Source organism: Callospermophilus lateralis, chromosome 15, assembly GCF_048772815.1.
Source record: "Callospermophilus lateralis isolate mCalLat2 chromosome 15, mCalLat2.hap1, whole genome shotgun sequence".
NCBI lineage: Eukaryota > Metazoa > Chordata > Mammalia > Rodentia > Sciuridae > Callospermophilus > Callospermophilus lateralis.
The window spans coordinates 51,299,363-51,318,944 of NC_135319.1; the positions used below are offsets into that span (position 1 = coordinate 51,299,363).

Sequence of the window (19,582 nt, forward strand, 5' to 3'; positions counted from 1 at the left end):
ACAAAGAGATACCACTTAACAGAAAGTCTATCAGGATAAAAGCCATATCCCTCTGTACCCTTGGGTGGGTCCACAATGAATCTTCCTGACATCAGCAATAAATCCTCGGATACTGAAAGACAGCTCAGGGTAGCCAATCTGTGACTCATCTCCTTCAGAGACAGGAGTCTCTTCCACCTTTTGCCTCTGGCCAGGAGGGCTTTAAATAAGACTATAATAAATACCCAAACCAAGCTCAGATTCCTTTGCTGCCACATCCCAGACCCTCACCCATACCGCAAGGATGACCCTCTCAAGACTGCACCCCCCTCCCAGCCTTTCATAATGGGCCCCTTGTAGGCTGAGGCTGAGGTCTGGAAGGAAAAGATGCCCTCAGACTCTCATGCCTGAGCAGATATGAATGTAGGTCATCCATGGGTCACAGTGCCTTGCAGCCAGACTGTCATAGAAGTCATTTCTCCAAGGTCCATGGGACTTTATTCTGAAAAATGTACATGGAACTGATACAGAATAACATGTATTTTTAACAAAAAACGAACATTTCTCCTATTTTCTTTTAGTTTTTCCATTTAAGCAGTGGGCTGTTCAGTTGTCATTGACTCAGGAAAAGCAAATTACAAGGAAAAAAACACAATTGAAAAAAAAAAATCTCTGAAATGGGTGTTTTCAAACCAGTGTCCTTGAGAAAACACTCATCCCATAGACTTGAATTTGGAAGAATTTTGTAAAGGAAGTAAAGTTCTCTCCAGAGTCTCAAACTAGGCCTGAAGTTGAAGGAGCCAAGAGGGCAGTGCATAGTCTGAACCCAGTGAGACCCGCCCTTCAGCAGTTGCCCCCATACCTGAGCCTACTGATGAGTTCAGAAGCAATGATACCTTTTAGCACCCTAAGACTTTGCCTGGACCCCACTCAATTCTTTCCATACAGACATTCTATACAAGGTCCCTGGACTTCATAAACCCCAAGAGGAAGGCAGGATCCTGGACATCCCACTGGGCAGAGAAGTGAGGAAGGAGAAGTTCCTATGCCTGTTCTTGAGGAGGCTGAGCAAGCTAAGCTTGAGAAAATTTTCCAGCAGGACAGTGGAGAATGTTCCTTCCCCAGACCAGTCACAACATGGAAGTGGGGATTCAGAATTCCCAGCTCCCAGCAAACTGGAGAAAGCCCTGTAGTTCCCTCCCAGGAAGAAAGCCATATCTAAGCATGCTGAACGGTGCTGAGCTCTCCTCAGTGGCTTCCTCCTTCATTTCCTGCAGACAGCTCATCTTTTGCCTGTTTTTGGTTGCTTCAGCAAACTCCATCCATCCTGTTCTCCCAAAGTAATCACACAAATAACCAAATGCATTGGAATATCCAAACAATATTTTAAGGTACCCCTTTGAAGCCCATTTGTAAAGTTGTCCTTGGAAAAAAAATGTAGAGTTCAAGATTGGAGGTAAAAAAAAAAATTCTTACAAATCAAGAGCTCATGATTTGGAACTTAAAATAAGCAGACAATTTTTATTGTTCTTAGATTTATTGATCCTGCAAATCTTGATCAATGTTTAATGCGACCTAGAAGCAAAATAAAAGCAAAAAGACTTCAATACAATGAGAATTGTGAAAAGGTACAAGACAAGAAAATAGAGCTTACATAATTGCTATGTAAATGAAGCTTTTTTTGCGAATTTCAGATGATTTAGAAGAATATCCAAATAGAACATGATAATGAATGTGTTCTCCAGGTGGTCATCTCCCTTCCTTTCTTCAACTTTTTTTGCTTCCTTTCTCACTCTCTTTGTGAGGTCCTCTTTTTATGGCCCACCCCTAAAATTCTGGAATTTTCCGAGCTTTTCCCCTGAGCCCACAGGCTTACAAACACTCACAGCACGCTCTCCCAGGTGCCTTGCTCACTCTCCTTACTCACTTGGCACCTCTGCCCATGGCTGTTGAATTTGAATCTCCTGCCTGGACTCTTCCCTGTTCTTCAGACCCATACCCTACATCACACCAAGTGGCCATTTTTACCTGCATATCTCAGAGCTGCCAGAAAGTCAACCTCTCCACACTGAAGCCCTCTTGTTCAAAAACCTTCCTTTTCTTATATTCATCAACTTATCAGATGGTAACACTCAGCTCAGTTGCCTGAGGACAAGAGTTTGGCTTTCTTCTGGGATCCCTCTTCCCTTGTCCACTCAGCCAATCTCAAATTCTATCAGGACTCATCTCTACCTAATCCTGGTTGCTTCGCATCTGGATAACCATAATAGCCTCCTAAAGGTCACCCTTATCCACTGCTGCCCATTGCAAACCTCTCTGCAGCTTATAAAAAGACAGATCTAATCCCTAAATCCTTTGAATAACTCCCACTGCATTTAAGATCAAAATCCCTTACATGAATACGCGGAACCCAGTACCATTTGACCTTTACCACCTCTCCAGCTTTAAATCTTCCCATCCTCTTAGCTTCATGCAACTCAGCCACAGTGCTGGACTGTTTCAGTCCATTCTCAACATCTTTCTCTCTCTCTCTCTCTCTCTCTCTCTCTCTCTCTCTCTCTCTCTCTCTCTCTCTCTCTCTCTCTCTCTCTCCATCCTCTGGGCTCATCTCAGGCTGAGGCTTGATCTTCATTTCCTCAAGAAGACTCATCCAGCCAGGTCTTGTGGCACATGCCTATAATCCCAACAACTCAGGAAGCCGAGGCAGGAGGATTGCAAGTTCAAGGCCAGCATTGGCAACTTAGTGAGAGCCTAGGCAACTTAGGGAGACCCTGTCTCAAAAATAAAAAATAAAAAGGGCTGGGGATGTCTCTCAGTGGCAAAACATCCTGGGTTCAATTCCTAGTACCAAAAAATAACAATAAAAAAATTTAAAAATCTCTGCCTAGTCCCTCAGAGCACCTTACTCACTGGCCCAAGGCTCACAAAAGGCAGGTGCATTGTTCAATGGTGTTTTATAGCTCCCACCATAGTGTCAAATAACAGCAGATATCCAATAAAAATATAGCCATAAACTGACAAGCACTGAGTCCTTCTAGTCTAACTTTTTGAACAGCTCTTGAAAACAACATTCATGTCCAGCCACAGCTGCCTGTCTCTAGACTACTCCCAAAGCTCCTAACAGGTATCACACATTCTCTTCCCACAAAATAGCCAGCCTGGTCTTTCTGAAATGCAAGCTCTGGATATGTCAGCCTCCACTACATCAAACTCTACTGCCTGTAAGGAAATATGATTCTCTGGGCAGCTATTATAGTCCTTTCAGGGCCTGGCCCCTGCTTTGTCCCTTGCCTCATCCCTTACCCGCCCCCACTAAATCACTCCGCTCCATACTCTCTCCTGCCTGGATCTTCACACTTATTGTGCTATCTGGAACTCCTCATCCTCCACCTTACCACTGAGTAACAAGTAGGTGACTTCCTTCCCTGACCAAGGTTCCCAATCTGTGCTGGCAGTTCCATCTCATCAAACTAAAGTGCTCCAATGTGCCCTTCTACCAGTACCTTCCAGGTCCACACCTGCTAATCTAGCTCAGTTATTGAAAGCTCCTCCTTTCATTCTCAAAAGCGTACTAGTTTGGACAATAATTTACCTGGTCATTCTACCAAATTCTGGCCTATTTTCCCTCTAGAGAGTAACCTTGTGGACAAGGTCAAAACTCTTATTCACAAGTGCATCTGGCACAGAGCCTGGCACACAGAAGACACGATATGTTTGCTAAACAAACAAATGTATTTATATACTGAAAAAATATGCACTCTCATTAGGATGTGTATGTGGTTCCAGGGCTTGTTAAAGAGAAGCAAAATGGTGTGCCTTCCCAAATCCAAAGATTATATATTACCCATGTGCATGCACACACACATACACACACACACACATACATACACACACCTTTTGAAGAGATTTTGTTATTTTCAAAGTCTAACCCCAAAATAGACAGATAAGGTGACATATATAGATAGGCATAGGCAGATAATAGGCATAGGCAGATACAGATATAAGTATGGATTTTCCAATGACACACTTCATTAAATAACATAGTGCCAATTATGCTAATGGTCAGTAACCAGGGAACTGACTTTCTATGAAGAAAAATAGCCTATTTGCCAACCAATTCTGGCCTTATATGTATTAGGCTTTATCAAAGTAAAGAAAAAGATGAAATAATCTGCTTTTTAAAAAAATATTTGGGGGTTGGGGTTGTGGCTCAGTGGTACAGCACTTGCCTACCATGTGTGAGGCACTGGATTTGATTCTCAGCACCACATATAAATAAATAAATAAATAGAATAAAGGTCCATCAACAACTAAAATGTATGTGTATAAATATAATTAAAAATTTTTGATACTTACATCAGAAAACATTGATTCATCAAGTTCTTCTACTCTGCTCAAGTTAGGTGCTCCATATCTATCACTAATTTCAGCAAGTGTTTTGCTTGTATCTAGAAATCCTTCCTACAATCACAAAACTCACTTTTACTTTTAAGTGACTTGAAACTAATATCTTTCAGATTTAATGTGAAATTTCTCAATAACATCAGAAAAAGTCAACATTGTTAATTAGTGGAATTAGCTAATATCTGCTAAGGACAAGAAAAAAATTAGAAAAACTACATTCAGAAACTTAAAATACATAATTTGTAAATAATTCTATGGCCAATATTTCAAAATATTCTAGTTTTTAAGTATATAAACACACTCTGAATGCACAGTTTTTGTTTGCTTTGAGATTTAGCTTCAAAGCACATCACGCTTGTGATCTATCACAAGAACATATATTTATACTATTAGTTTTGATAATACCCCTTTAGCTACTGATGCATCAAAATTAAGATTTACGTCCTAGCATAGTCATTCATTTCACATAACATAGATAACTTTTTCTTCTCACCTCTGAATAAAAAGTATCCTCACTCTTAGGCATACTTTCCACACTCGTTCTCATCTCCTAGAATAAAATAAAATAAAATACTTTAAATACAGCCCATTTTATTTCATGTTTAATTTTCAAACATTTTTATTTTTACATAATGCTCTAATCAAACTAAGAGTAAAAACCCATCACTCTTTAAGGTGTGGTCTATACACACTTCACACACAACTGCAGATCACAGTTTAACTGAAATACTAGCAGAAGACAGCTATGCTTTATTTATAATTAAGTAAGACTTTTTAAAAACTAAATGAGTTAAAACATTAAATCTGAAGCCAAGTTATTAGCAAATGTAAAGAGTGACAAAATAAAAGTTCTAATAAAATCTTAAGAAATTTTAAAGAGAATTTGCAGGTATAAATAGAGTTTTACACATAGTATGAAAGAAATAAGTGTGTTTTCCCCAAATTCCTATTAATTCCTAATAATCTTCTTAGGGCTGGGGATGTGACTTAGTGCTTTCCTGGCAGGTGTGAGGCCTTGGGTGTGATCCATAGCATCACACACACTAAGAAAAATGATCATCTCAGTAGATACAGAAAATGGATTTTATCAAAATGCAACATCTGGACTGGGAATGCAGCTCACTGGTAGAGCACATGCCTAGCAAGTGTGGGGCCCTGGGTTCCATCCCCAGTGCACGTGCACACACACAAACAAAAATGAATTATGTATACAAACCAACTATCTCAATTTGCTTAAAAGCATCCATTAAAAAAATAGTAATATCACACTAAATGATCAAAGACTTAAAGCTTTTTCTATTAAGTCCCTCAAATCAGAAACAAAACAAGGACGTGTAGTGTGTAGGCAACACTCTCCATAAGTCTACAGTAGAAATGTATTGCCTAACAGGGGAGGCCTATTCATGAATGACAAAGTGTTCTCCCAACCAAGCCAAACCTTGCTTACTATCTACCTTTTCATTCTAAAGCAGCAGGGTGACCTGACAGATCATTTGCTGTTGGAAGGCAATAACCTTGTACTCATACATATGGTCATCCTAATTATAGGAACATACATGATACTATTTTCCAAAGACAACTCCATTTTCCTATGTTCTTATAGGACTATAGCCCCCAACCACAGAAATAGATATTTGAAACAAACAAAAACAGTCAGAATCTTTCCCCCAAATTCTTTTCTTAACTGAACCAAAAGAGAAATCCATTCCTCACCAATGGTGTCAGCTACACACACATAAACCCAGGAACCATTAAAGACCACATTTCTCACTCAAGTGCTGCAAACCAGACCATCATAAGAGAGACTGGAAATAGCAACCAGAGAACAGCAGAGGTGAGAGCCTTGGCAGCATTTGATTCTCTTGCTCTGGACAGTCTGGAAAGCCCAAATGTACCAGAGTTCTTCACAGTTTAAGTGTTCAATACTTTCTCCAACTGGCAATCCTTCCTATAAACTTATTTTGAGAATAATAGTTTAAATTGTGTGTCTGCAGCCACAATAAGGCCAGAATAAAGAACATGAACGGACTGGTCTCTGAGCAATGGGAGAGGCAGAGGTACTTTGCAGGGGAGAGATAAAGGATGATAAACCAGAGGAGAGACGAATTATTAAAATTACCATCACTCTGGTCACACAGACTGCTGATACCAGAACAGAGTGAAATAACATGGGTGTGAGGCTTTGGAGCCATAAAATGATACCTCCGATTTTTAGGCACTCAAACAGAACCATCATTTCACCTCAGTAAAAGATACTTTAAATCCCTGATTTTGATTGTTATCTTCTTGATATGATTCTGTTTTTCTCCTTTCATTCTGGGTCACTAATCAACTAAAGAGAAAGGCTGTGCTTGCATGTATGTGCATATCCAGGCGCTCCTCCTACATAGACTAACTTAACACCTGCATCTATATTTTATAAAATTACATAGAGGGGTTTAAATTTATACATCAAAATCTCATCTTTTTGATTCAATTCATTCTTGACACTTTTAAAAATACCCTTTAAATAGCGATGCTCTCATCTGAGCCATTAATAAACATATTGGACATATTCTATAAAACCTCCTTCTGATCTTATTTTTAATTATGGAATCAACATGGGAGTGTGAGATAGTAGCCACAATTAAGTTTAGTCTGTATGATACATACTTTTCTGATACCAGGAAATATTAGTAAACTGGACATTTGACATTCTATAGACACAATCATTGAAGACAGGCTTTTAAAAAATCAATTGTGCACAATTTATGTTAGTAAAAGACATGAAAATCTATATAAATGTATTTCAAAATGCAAATTACTGTTAATCCATTTAACCTGAAGAAAATAGACATGCTATTTTCTTCAACAAACTTAACTTCCAACAGTAGCTACCACCATCAGAAATGGTAAGCTTTTTTCCTCTTTTCCTACATTTAGGTTTGTTTGTTTTTAGAGCATTGTAATTATACACAGTATTGGGGTTCTTTTTTTAGGATCATAATCCACATGTTTATTAGTGCATTACAGTTAATAATATTGGGTTTAATTTTGATATAATTATGGAAGCATGGAATATAATTTTTTTCATAGAATACAATTTGCTTCAATTCAGTCCCCAGTATTTCCCTTTCCCCTCTGCTCTTCCCTACCTGTTTCTTTTCCACTACTGTCTTCCTACAATTTATTGATAGTTTGTTTAAAATTAGTGCTTAATATACATAAGGGTGAAAATAACTGTCACATATTCATATGTATACAGAGGAAAGTTTTGACAATTTCATTCCATCATTCCTCTCATCTCTCTTTCTTCTTTTTTTTATTTTTTTAGAGCACTGTAATTATACACAGTATTTGGGTTCCTTTTAACAAATTATATACAAGGAATTCGATTTCAATCCCCATCCCCTCTTTTCCTCCCTTCCTCCCTCCTCCTCTTTTCCCTTCTCTACTGATTGTCCTTTCACTCCTTTATTTATTTATTTTTGATTGGTACTTTCTACACACATATAAAGGTAAAATTCCCTTTGGTGTGTTTTTATATGTATATAACATGATTCTGTTAGACTCCTTCCATATTTCTTCCCCTTTCCCTCCCTCCTTCCTTCCTCTCATTCTCTGCTTCTACTCCACTGATCTTCCCTTTATCTTCATGATATTCGATACCCTTCCACACCACCTTCTTTCCCTTATTTTGCTTTAGCCTCCGCGTGAGAGAAAACATCTGACCCTTAATTTTTTGAGTCTGACATATTTCACATAGCATGATTTTCTCCATTTCCATTCACTTACCAGCAAATGCCATATTTCTTTCTTCTTTATGCCTCAGTAAGACTCCATTGGGATTAGCTAGCTCTTGACAAAAATGTTGACAGAGAAACTTGCTGCTCACAAAGCATTTTCACATACATGACTGTACTTGATCCTCACAATAATCTAGTGAGATATTACCCATAATATTATGTTTCTATCCATATATTTTGAAACAGGTAAACTGAGATGGAAAAGGTGATGATATACTTAAGTCACCCAGCTAAAGTCTGACAGGTCTTTAGACAATCCCTTGATCTTTTTGCTATGATATCAGTTTAAGGATTCTAGAAGATTTAAAATAAACATATTCATAAAACTTAAAATTACCTTCTCTAATTGTTCTTGAGTTCTCTGAAGTTCTTCTAGTCTCTCTTTCTCTTTTTTTTGCATTTCCAACTCCATTTGTAATGCCAGTTGTTGCTGAATATTCAGAAATATGTAAGTCATATTACAGTCTGATTAATCACCAGGAAAATACTCTATCACTCTTAAATGCCCCAGGTTAATTTCATTTATACCTACCTGAATTTTAGAAAATTATAGAAATAAATTATCACAGCCACATAATATTTAGTTTCTACAAATATTTCCTGAAGCACAAAAAAGGGGGAAGATTTCTAATTGCTGGTTGTAGGAAGAACAGTTTGTACAAAAATCAAGTAATTTTCTGTTTATCTTGGAGCTACAAATGCAATTGTGATAATTTTTTAAGATAAAACCTCTTTAAGCATAAATGGATCTTCAAGTTGTCAAAACTTGGGTGCAAAACAATGGGTGAGAAAAATCTTAAGATTATACTGATAATCATCAGTATATTTGTTGCCAACTCAACAGGTATATACTAGAATCTGGGTGGGCTATAAGGATGGTGGGCTAATCTGATGCCACTCATTTTTTTTTATAGCTTGAGAGGTAAGAATGCTTTTTACATCTTTAAATAATTGGTAAAGAAATCAAAAAATGAAATTTCATCACACCTGAAAGTTATATTCAATTCAAATCTCAGCATCCATAAATAAAGTTTTATTGAAACACAGCTGTGCTCATTCACTTATGTACTGTGACTGATTTTGCCCTGCAACAGCAAAGCAGAGTAGCTGCAACAGAGACCATGTATGGGCCTCTCACAACTTTATACTGCTGCTCAGAGTGCTATGAATCACAGTGACAATGTTATAACTTAACAGGGTTTGGAGTATCACGGTATCATAGTAACATAACATTTAAAAAAAATTATTTCATCTATCATGTCAAAACAAAAGAAGAAATGAACTTCAGATGTTGTGCTTTTAAGGTACAATGGACTGTGGATTATTTTGTTATCAAATTGAATGGCAAAATATGGTTTGTATTATACAATGACATTATGCTAAAAAAAATACACTTAAGCATCAACATTACCACTCTAAGCCTTCACCATGATATTCTTGACTCACATGAAAGCAAAGTTCAGATAAAATAAAATAGAAAATTTAAAACAGAATTATCACAGCAGAATTTTTTCACCAAAATTATAAATGAAAGCAAGACTACAACAAATGTAAGTTCCCAACTAGTTCATATCTTATAAAAGCAAGGAATGACATTAGCCAGCAATGAGTTATTAAAACTCATTTCATTTCAGTGACCAAAAGATGTGTCCAGGAAAAAAAAAAAAAAAAACTTGTTGGATTATTAGTCTTTTGGTGAGGACAGTTGTGCAAAGAGTTGATGTTGGGAACAACATCCACAGTCAATTAAAAAACAGGCAAATGACTTTGTTTTTCCTTGGCGCTTGATGATAGTCACATGTTCCTAAGGCTGCCCAGTTGTTATTCTAAGAGTCAATTCTGGGTTTGGAACAAATTGGTCTCCATGAACAGTAATCATGGAACAATTATAGGTAAGAATATTTCCAAAAAAGTTGAGAAACATAAACACATATACAACCTGAAGTGAAGTCTGATGTGTTACAACTGACAATGATTAAAATAAGTGTTGTATAGAAAAAGGCTTAGTTGAAAACGCTGGTTAGACACATAGGTGTGTAAAGCTACTACAGAAAATACTTGTATCTCTCATGTGTAATTGAGCCAGCATTGATAATGGTGACTTTCATCCGTTCCTATAAACTTTTTTTTTTTCTTTACTACTAGAGATTGACCCAGGGACTGTTTATCACTTAGTTACATCCCTAGCCTTTTTTTGTTTTTTTCTGACTTTTGATTTTTTAACAGGGTCTTGCTAAATTGCTGAAGCTGGCCTCAAACTTGTGATCCTCTGCTTCAGCCTCCTGAGTACCCTGGATTATAGGCATATGCCACAGTGATGGGCCTAATCTTATATACTTAACCATCATGGGTTCTATAATTTTTGTCAGAAATAAAGCTAAATATATCTTGATTTGTTCCACGACAGAGCAGTTCTGCAGCTTAACAGTGCTAACATCTTATTGTGAATTTTTAGTTTGGAGCCAAGATTTAAATGTTTTACTATATAAATTTAAGGTATACAACATGATGTTTTCATATACATATGCATACAGAAGTGATTACTAATGGTAGAGAACTTAATATATCCATCTGGTTGCTGTTTGTGTGTGGGAGGGAGATAAGAGTACTTGAAATCTACCATCTTAGAAAATTTTCCATATACAATACAATATCATTAACTACAGTCCTCATCCAGGACCTTAGATCCCTAAATTAATCTTACCTGACTTCAGTTTTGGATTCTTTAACCTACATCCCCCCTTTTCCCCTCCCATCTCATGTATCCCACCTCTGGTAACCACTTTTTCATTTAAAAAAAAAAAAAAGATTCCATAAATAAGCCACCTACCCCAGGGCTGTTCTTTTAGTGGGTATAATATAGGAATATCAAGGAATTGCCTTTAAAAGTCTTTTGTAAATAAAATATTACTATTTGTTACCTTTGTAAACATGTTGTTTTGCTAAATATGTTATTAAAATGTATCTGTAAAATTTTCTGAATGTGAGGAGCTTAACTTTTTACTAGACAGTGCTGGGCTGGTGGTGAGAAGTTACTTTCTGGCTTAGGAATGGGTAAACTTATTTTGTAAAGGGTCAGATAGTAGTTTATGCTTCACAGGCCTAGAGGCAAAATTGAGGATATTATAGTATCTTACACAGTTATAGAAAGAGAGAAAAAAATTCCACAATATTTTATTGATGAAATTTAAGTAATAATAATTCTTGAATAGATTTTTTTATAATACCAGCTTACTATTAAGAATTTAAAAAATTTAAAGATAACATTCCACTTAGTTGGATTTAAAACTTAGTGTTCCTTATCATCAAAATTGAAAATGTTAATGCTAATCTTTCATCTTTCAAACTGTCTTTTCACACAGATAGTTACTGTCAAATAGTGATATAATCCTGTGTGCCTGTAGTTTTAATTGAGCATATTTATCTCTTAGAAGGCATTTACAGAATCCTATTAGATTTTTCTCCTGATATTTGCCAGCTGAAGTCTGGTAGAAGCTTCTTAATGGCACAGTTAAGTAAATTTTGAAATATGAGAATTTTCTTTGTACCTACAATGTGGTCTAATGAACACTCTGAAACTATAATTTGAGGCTGGAAAATACATCTAAGCCAATTATCTGGGGATGAAGATGTGATTTCTCATTTCAGTTTCTGGAGGCACTGGGAAGTACATAATGCTGGTTGACATTTCTTATGATTCACACAACATGAGTTGTTGAAATGATATTACTGCAGTGTAAGATTCATATATAAGTGTTGTTTGTTTTATAATTCTTAGGTTGAATTAAGAAACATAATCAAGAAATTCAAAATCATTTAACATTTGAAGTAAGGGTTGAGTGTGATTCTTCTTATTCCAAAAATTTACAACTTGTATGCCAATAACCTATCTACAAAAGAAATGTCATTTATGATAGCATCAAAAAGGACAAAGTACTTAGGAATAAATTTAACCAAGGAAATACAAGACCATACACTGAAAATTGTAAAACTCCTATAAAAAAAAATGAGGATGGCACAAATAAATGGAAAGATAACCCTGTGTTCATGGATTGGAACAATTAATAATATTAAAATGTCCATACTACCTAAAGTAATCTATAGTTTAAACTTAATACATATTTGGAACCTATCAAAATTCAAAAAAAAACCATTTACAGAACTAGAAACAAAATGTACTAAAATTCCTGTGGAATCATAAAAGATCCCAAATAGTCTAAGAAATCCTGAGAAAGACAACAAAGTTGAAGACATTATACTCCTTGATTCCAAATTATGTTACAAAGTTATGGTAATTAACAGTGTAAAAACAGACACATAGATGACCAATGGAATGGAATAGATGGCCCCCAGATAAGCCCAAGTATATATGGTCAACAAGTCCTGCAAGATACACACAGGGGAGGGATAATCACTAGAGTCCAACATGCAGAAGAATGAAGCTGGACCCTTCCTTTTCTTGCACAATACACGAAACTCAACTAAAAATGGATTAAAGATCTGAACTTAAGACCAAAACCATAAAACTCAGAAAACATAGTACAAGAAAATCTCTTTAAAATGCGTCTGGCTATGACATTTTGGATACAGCACTGAAGGCACAGGTAACAAAAGCAAAAATAAACAAGTGGAACTAGATCAAATTAAAATTCTTCTTTCTTCATAGTGAGGGAAACAGTCAACAAGAGAAAAGGCAGCCTGAGGACTCTGAGAAAATATTGAATTATATAGCTGATAAATAGTTCATAACCAAAATATATAGGAAGCTTAACTCAATAGCAAAAAAAAAAAAAAAAAAAAAGTAGCTGAATTTAAAAATGTGCCACGGTCCTGAAAGAGTTGGCCACAGTGTAAAAACAGACGTTTCTCCAAGGAAGCCATAAAAATGTTGAAGAGGAATATGAAAGCTGTTCAACATCACTAGCATCAGGGAAATGGAAAAAGGAACCATTTTGGACACTGCTTGTGAGAGTATAAATTAGTAGAGTCAATATGGAAAAAGAGTATTTTTTTGAAGAGTATGGACATTCTTCAAAAAAATTAAAATATGAATCTAACAATCCCTCTTCTGGGTAAATATCCAAAGGAAATGAAATCAGCATCTCAAAGAGATGACCTGAACTCCCATGATCATTGCAGCATTATTTAGAATAGGCAAAATGTGGAAGCAAATGTCTACCGCTAGATGGCTGGATAAAGAAATTCATATAATATCCCAGGGTGGCCAGCACTTCACCAGGGAACTTTTGCCTGCTCAGAGGGATAAGCCTCCAAAGAACTTAAAATCTGAAATCATTAGTAAAGAACAAAAGACAGAGACAGAATCCCTGTCATTCTGACAGGGGGCAGATGCTAGGCATAGGAGCAGTCAGAGGAGGACAGATCCCCAAAGTTGCGGCTGCTGGAGAGATGGCTGGCCTGTTTGGATGAATGGTTTGACATCCAGCTCAACATGCTGCCACTTCCCCTCAAGAATAAGCCAAGTAACTGAGGGTGAAGACTCAGAGCAGCAATGTTCTCAACAGCCCTATTCATCTAGACACCTTGGCACCCGGACACTTCTCAGCGTCAAGGGAGAGTCCGGCAGAAAAGCTGTTTGTTAGTCTGTATTTTTCTTTTTATCCACACATCCAAGTAGCGAGCTTCTTTCCCTTTTTTAGGTGTGTAGATCTGAGACTCTAAAGTGAAGTCTTCTGTGGTGGAACTACAGAGGTGGCTTACATTTAGTTCAGAAGTTCTCTATAAATTGTTAGTTCAGAGGTCACCCTAGAGCTGTCCATTTGAGACTCCTTGACCTCTCCCACCACTCATTCCCTTACCAGCATGTTCAGCCCCCAGTCCTGCTATGCCAACTGTAGTCAAGGAGTCTGCCTACTCTACACTTGCACTAAGTAGGGAAATCACATAATGATACAACCAAACCAAAGGGCACCACTATGAATGTGTGATCATCCATCAACTGCTATCAAGTACCAGCTGAGTATCCCTTATCAGAAATGCTTGGGACCAGGATTATATCAAATTTCAGAGGGTTTTTTTTTCAATTTTGACATATTTGCATATGTATAATAATATATTTTGGGGACAGATCCTAAATCTTAACACAAAATTCATGTATGTTTCATATACACCCAAGTAATTTCATATAATATTGGACAAGAAACAAAATTTCATGATGTGGTATCATGTTGCCACTTAAAAATCTTTCAGGTTTGGAGAATTTCAGACTTAGGATTTTTTTTTTTTTTGGTTAGGAATTTAGGAATACTCCATCTGTAATGCTAAGTTTCCTTGGTCAACTCTCTATTCCATTACCCAAAGCCACCTGCAACCCTTCACATTCCCACTTGCCAATTCATTCTTGGCAGATGGTCATGGTCCCTACTTCACAGAGATGGAAACAGCCACACAGAAACTGCTTCCAACATGTGCCATGGAAAACCACATGTGCCTCTCCTCTCTTCTGTCCTTCCATTGTAATCAAAGAAGTGCCTTCCACTTGCCTCACCATCTTCCACACCTCATCTCCTTGTTTCCAAGGGAAGCTGACTCTGAATCATCCAGTTTCCTAATGTCACCTATTCCCCCTACTGTGTTCCTAAATCAAAACAAAAAACTCATCTCCCCTGAAAAATCTCCTTGAAAATATTGTGTTCACTCACCATCTCCTACTTTACTCCACCCTGAATGAACACTCTTCAGTTCAGCAGAGACATGGTAGACCATTTAGGTCCTGCTCTCTCCCCTGGTCTTCCACGACATCAAGCTCTCTGGGTTTTCCCAGCTGCACTGCTGCTGTTTCTGCAGCAAAGAGGATGCACAGGGGCAGCAAGATGGAGCTATCAGGAAGCCACATCCATGTGGCCAGAGCTGAGGAGTTTGCCAGTGTTTGTGTTGTGGCAGAGGAACTGAAGTTGACATCACTAATTCCTGTCACCACCAAGCTCCCTTTCTTGCTCACCTGCTGCAACAAGAGCTCCTCTGCCTTGAGCCGCTCCATAATTTCCTGCTCCCTCCGAGCCAATTCTCTTTCATGCTCCAAGTCCACCATTTCTTGTTGCCTCTAGCATGGTTAAAAGCAATAGTACATGACTCATTAGAGACCAAACAATTCAAAAATGATCTTGAAAACTTCACCAACAATAGGAAAACAGGCAAGCAAATTATAGTCCATCCATTTAGAAACGATATAGTAATTTGGGGAGATGTGTGTTTTATCTGAACAAAGAGCACAAAATTAAAATTATACATTGAGAATGACCATAGGTATGTAAAAAGAAAATCTATAGGCAAACATGTGGAAAAAAGACTACCTATAGAAGAAAATACCTAAAAAATGTAAACAGAAATCTTTTTTGGGTATTTTTTCTCCTATGTTTTCACATGTTATTTTTTTATAATACATACTATTTTTTACAATAGAAATAACATGTATGAGAAATAGTCTGGTAGTCCATTTTCAGAATAAAGTATTCAGTCTTAATTGGATCAAATTATAGTCCTTCCCTTTTGCCCACCTGAATTTTAAAATTAGCCAATAGCATAGGTTGTACCCTGGAGTCCTCCAATCAGGGTGAAGGGAAGTGCTGCATTAGATATATAAACCTGCAGAGCCAGCGCAGGTGCTCTTGCTAGCCAGGTTCCTGCAGCAAGCCCTTTTGGCAGAAATAAAGGTTTGCCTTTCCCACCCATTTTGAGCATATATTTGATTTCTTATTGCTAACACATGGAATCTTTAAAAAAAGAAAAGAACCAATTATTTTACATTTCTTAATTCCTAAAAGGAGATTCATACTTACCAGTTGTTCCATGGTTAAATTTTCCTTATACTTGTAAATCCACAATGCTAAATATTCTATTGGATCCGCTGGGCGAACTCTTGCTACTTCTGCAAGACCTAGAGTTAGACACATTCCAAGGTGCTTTTGAAGATATGACGACTCCATTTCTAACTCCTAAATAAAAACCTGTGAAAAATAAACATTTTGCATTAGTGCAGCCTTTCAGTTACAATGCAACAGGAGTAAAGTAAAATACGCCAACAAAGCACTCTACCTTATCATGGGTACTTCCCTGTATGGGTAGCATAAGCAAACTGCCCCGAGGAAACTTCTAACAGCTTCCAAAAGGGTTGTTCTAAAATCATTACAGCTAAAATAGTTAAAAATCCTGAAGGGCTTTTCAGTCCAGTGCATGAGACAGAAAGGGATTATTGACTTCAAGTTGACTTTATGCCAAGCAATACCTGATTCATTTAATCCTCACAACACACCTAAAACTTTGGGTATCATGATTCCCCACTGAGCAGATTGAGGAAGTCCAGGCAAAAAGAGCATAAGTGGACAGTTCAGATTGAAGAGTTGGTACCCACCTCTCGATTCTAGGGCTTCACCCTACAGTCTACTAAGATGTTCCTCCTACACCATGTATGCCATCTTTACAAAAAGTCTCAACATTAAAATTCCGTGTATTCCCAAGGTTAGGAGTATAAAAGAATAGAATACGAGGCTCTGTTATGGTTTAGATAAGAGATGTCCCCAAAAGCTGGTGTTTGTGAGAAAAGGCAAGAATAATCAATGGCAAAATTACTACATTATGAGAGACTTAAGCTAATCAGTGGATTAATCCATGGATGCTGATTAACTGGGTGGTAACTGTAGGCCGGTAGGTCACTGGGGGTGTGCTTTTGTGGTATATATTTTGTCGTTGGTGAGCGGAGCTGTCTCTCTACTTCCTGGTTGCCATGTCTTGAACTGCTTTCCTTTTCCTTTTTAACCACACCTTTCTGCCATGATGTTCTGCCTCACCTCAGAGCTACAGAGTAGGCTAACCACAGATTAAACCTTGAAACCCTGAGCCCAAATAAACTTTCATCCTCTACTTTGTTCTTGTCAGGTCCTTTAGTCACAGCAACACAAAGCTGACCAAAAAAAAAAAAAAAAAAAAAAAAAGGCTCCTTACAACCTGGCCCCAAATTTCTTTTCAGGTTTGCTTCCAGGCAACTCTCGTGCCCACAACACACCCTGGGCTTTTGCTCCATTGAACATCCTGCCACTCTGCTGATAACACTTTGTGCCTTTCCATCATTGTGATTTTTGTACATGAAGATGATCCCTTCCTCTCAACAGGAAAAAGTATCTCCTCACCTGCAGGACAGAGATCATTTCTCATTCCCTGAGCTTTCCCATGCAACTCAAGGCAGTTGCTCCTTCTCCAAGCAGCTCACACAGTCAGAGAAGGAGAGGTTCTCTTAGGGGTGACATCTTAGCTAAATTTGAAGTTAATTGAGATGTCACCCTAGGAGAACCTTTCCTAAAGGGACAATAAAATTCACAAGGCAACAAAGAGAAGGAAGAGCCTTGGTAATGACAGTAGACAAAATGCCAATGTGTCTGGATCCATCCCTGGACAACTGCACCTAGCATTTTGCATAAAATTTCAGAAACACTGACATCTTGAGGTCCATCTATAGGCCTCAAGGCTTTTCTTCTGTCATGAGATGTTGGTCCAAGAGCAAAATACAATCCTACAGAGGGGAATTGGCAAAAATCTAGAAAATCATACGTTTGATCCACCAATCTCACTTCTTGAATACTATCTCAATGATATACTAGCAAAATATAAATGGCATATAGTACATGCAAGTGCATAGTTACTTGCACTTTTATTTACCATAGTCAAACTGGAATACCACTCAGATGTTCATATAATAGGGATCAATGAGATACAGCACCCTGGATTCTTGTGCAGGCATAAAAAAGAAGGACAATGCTCTCTAAAACAAGAAATGTTCTCTAGGACCCAAAATGAAGTGAAAAAAAACAAGGTCCAGAAATGACATATGTTATCTTTTGCATTCGCAACAGCAGTAGGAAAAGAACGAGTATGTGTGTATGCATAAACATAGTCCTAAAAACTCAAAATTGAAAACAGAAAAGTGACTCAAAAATGAACCTAATTTCCTATCAAGTTGGTATTAGTGTCCTAATAACACAGAGAAAAGCATTATTGCTACTGACTTGGAACAGTCTTCACTGTGCTTCTTCAGTGGGATCCACTCAAAAAACAGTGCTACACAGATGTCTCAGGTCATTTGAAGTGAGTAACATGAAAAAGGGAAGGGAGTCCTGCTGCTGTTTCAGAAGGATAACACGTGGGAAGGGGAGAACCTCTGGCCTTAGAGTAAGACAAGTTCAGTGTGTGTCTGGAATCGCTGGAAGTTGCATAGCCTTATCAGTGGGACCTAAGGGTGATATCTCAGCTAAATTTGAAGTTAACTGAGATGTCACCCTAGGAGAACCTTTCCTAAAGGGACAATAAAATTCACAAGGCAACAAAGAGAAGGAAGAGCCTTGGTAATGACAGTAGAAAAAATGTCTTCTTGGGCCTCTCATTTAACATCTGGTCCCTGTCCATGAACCTACAATAGTGCCCTTCTTTCCTGCATTAAGTAATGTTGTTTTTATATGCACCACTAGGGACCTAGGCCACTAAAGCCCCTTCTACAGAAAGAGCTAATTCTGGCCTGAAGAAGCTTCTGCAGCCATTAAAAGGTGGGAGAACCAGCCTGGGGGAGAACCCGCAGCTGAATAAGAAGGGAAAGTACTCAGGCAGAGGTACCAAAGTTAAATTTAAAAAGAGCTGGTTCAGTTAAATTTGAACTTCAGAGAAACAATAAATAACTTTTAGACCATTTTCCTACTAGAAAGTAATCCGTCTATCTGAAATTGAAATGTACATAGCCTTGCAGTATTTTATCAGTATTTTATCTGGCAACCATCAACCTGGGGCTTTTAGGTCACTTTTCCTATTCGGGTCTGCAGAAGAGACTCTTCCTTTCCCGGGACCCAGGGATCCTGCTAGGAAGCGGGGAGGTAGGTAGGGAGAAAGGGAAGAGGAGGAGGAGGAGAAAAAGAACTAGAGGGCAAAAGGAGAAGGAGCCGGAAAGGGGGCCTAGAGGGAGGAGACTGGGGTGGGGAAGAGGACGGAAAGGAAGGCAGAGATGGGGAGGAGGGGGAGCGGATCCACAAAGTGGCGACCCATGGAGCTCCCAGGAGTGAACCAACTCTCCCTCGGCCTTGGGGGGAGAGACCTGTGCCGCTCTCAAGGTCCAACGGTGAGAACCGCCCTGCTAGGCGAGAGGAACCGTTCTGAGAATAAGGGCTCCTCCTTTCTTGGTGCGCGCACCCGGCGCATGCGCCCATCCCAATCTGCTAATCGCGTCCCGATGCTAGGCAACGAGCGCTCCCCTCCAGGGCCAGAGCGGGCGACCTCCCGGCAGGGGCGCGCGCGGAACGGTGAGCTGAGCGAGCGTCGTGGGGGATGGAGCGGAATCGCGCGCCCGAGGGGAGGGCACTCGCGCGAAGGACTGGGGGAGAGATGAGAAGGCTTGCCACCCAGAAGCTGGGAGCAGG

The 19,582-nt window shown here is 38.4% G+C and overlaps 1 protein-coding gene across 1 annotated transcript; it reads right to left on the reverse strand.

The window, feature by feature from the left end:
• Positions 1-1,515: 1,515 nt before the first annotated feature.
• On the reverse strand, positions 1,516-19,314 carry Dydc1 (DPY30 domain containing 1). Its single transcript, XM_076834334.1, has 7 exons — positions 19,261-19,314; positions 15,968-16,135; positions 15,130-15,231; positions 8,506-8,598; positions 4,877-4,933; positions 4,336-4,440; positions 1,516-1,554 (listed from the first exon to the last, which is right to left on the reverse strand). Exons 2-7 carry the CDS (start codon positions 16,112-16,114, stop codon positions 1,516-1,518), a joined length of 543 nt encoding a protein of 180 aa, XP_076690449.1. The 5' UTR covers positions 16,115-16,135; positions 19,261-19,314.
• Positions 19,315-19,582: the final 268 nt, after the last annotated feature.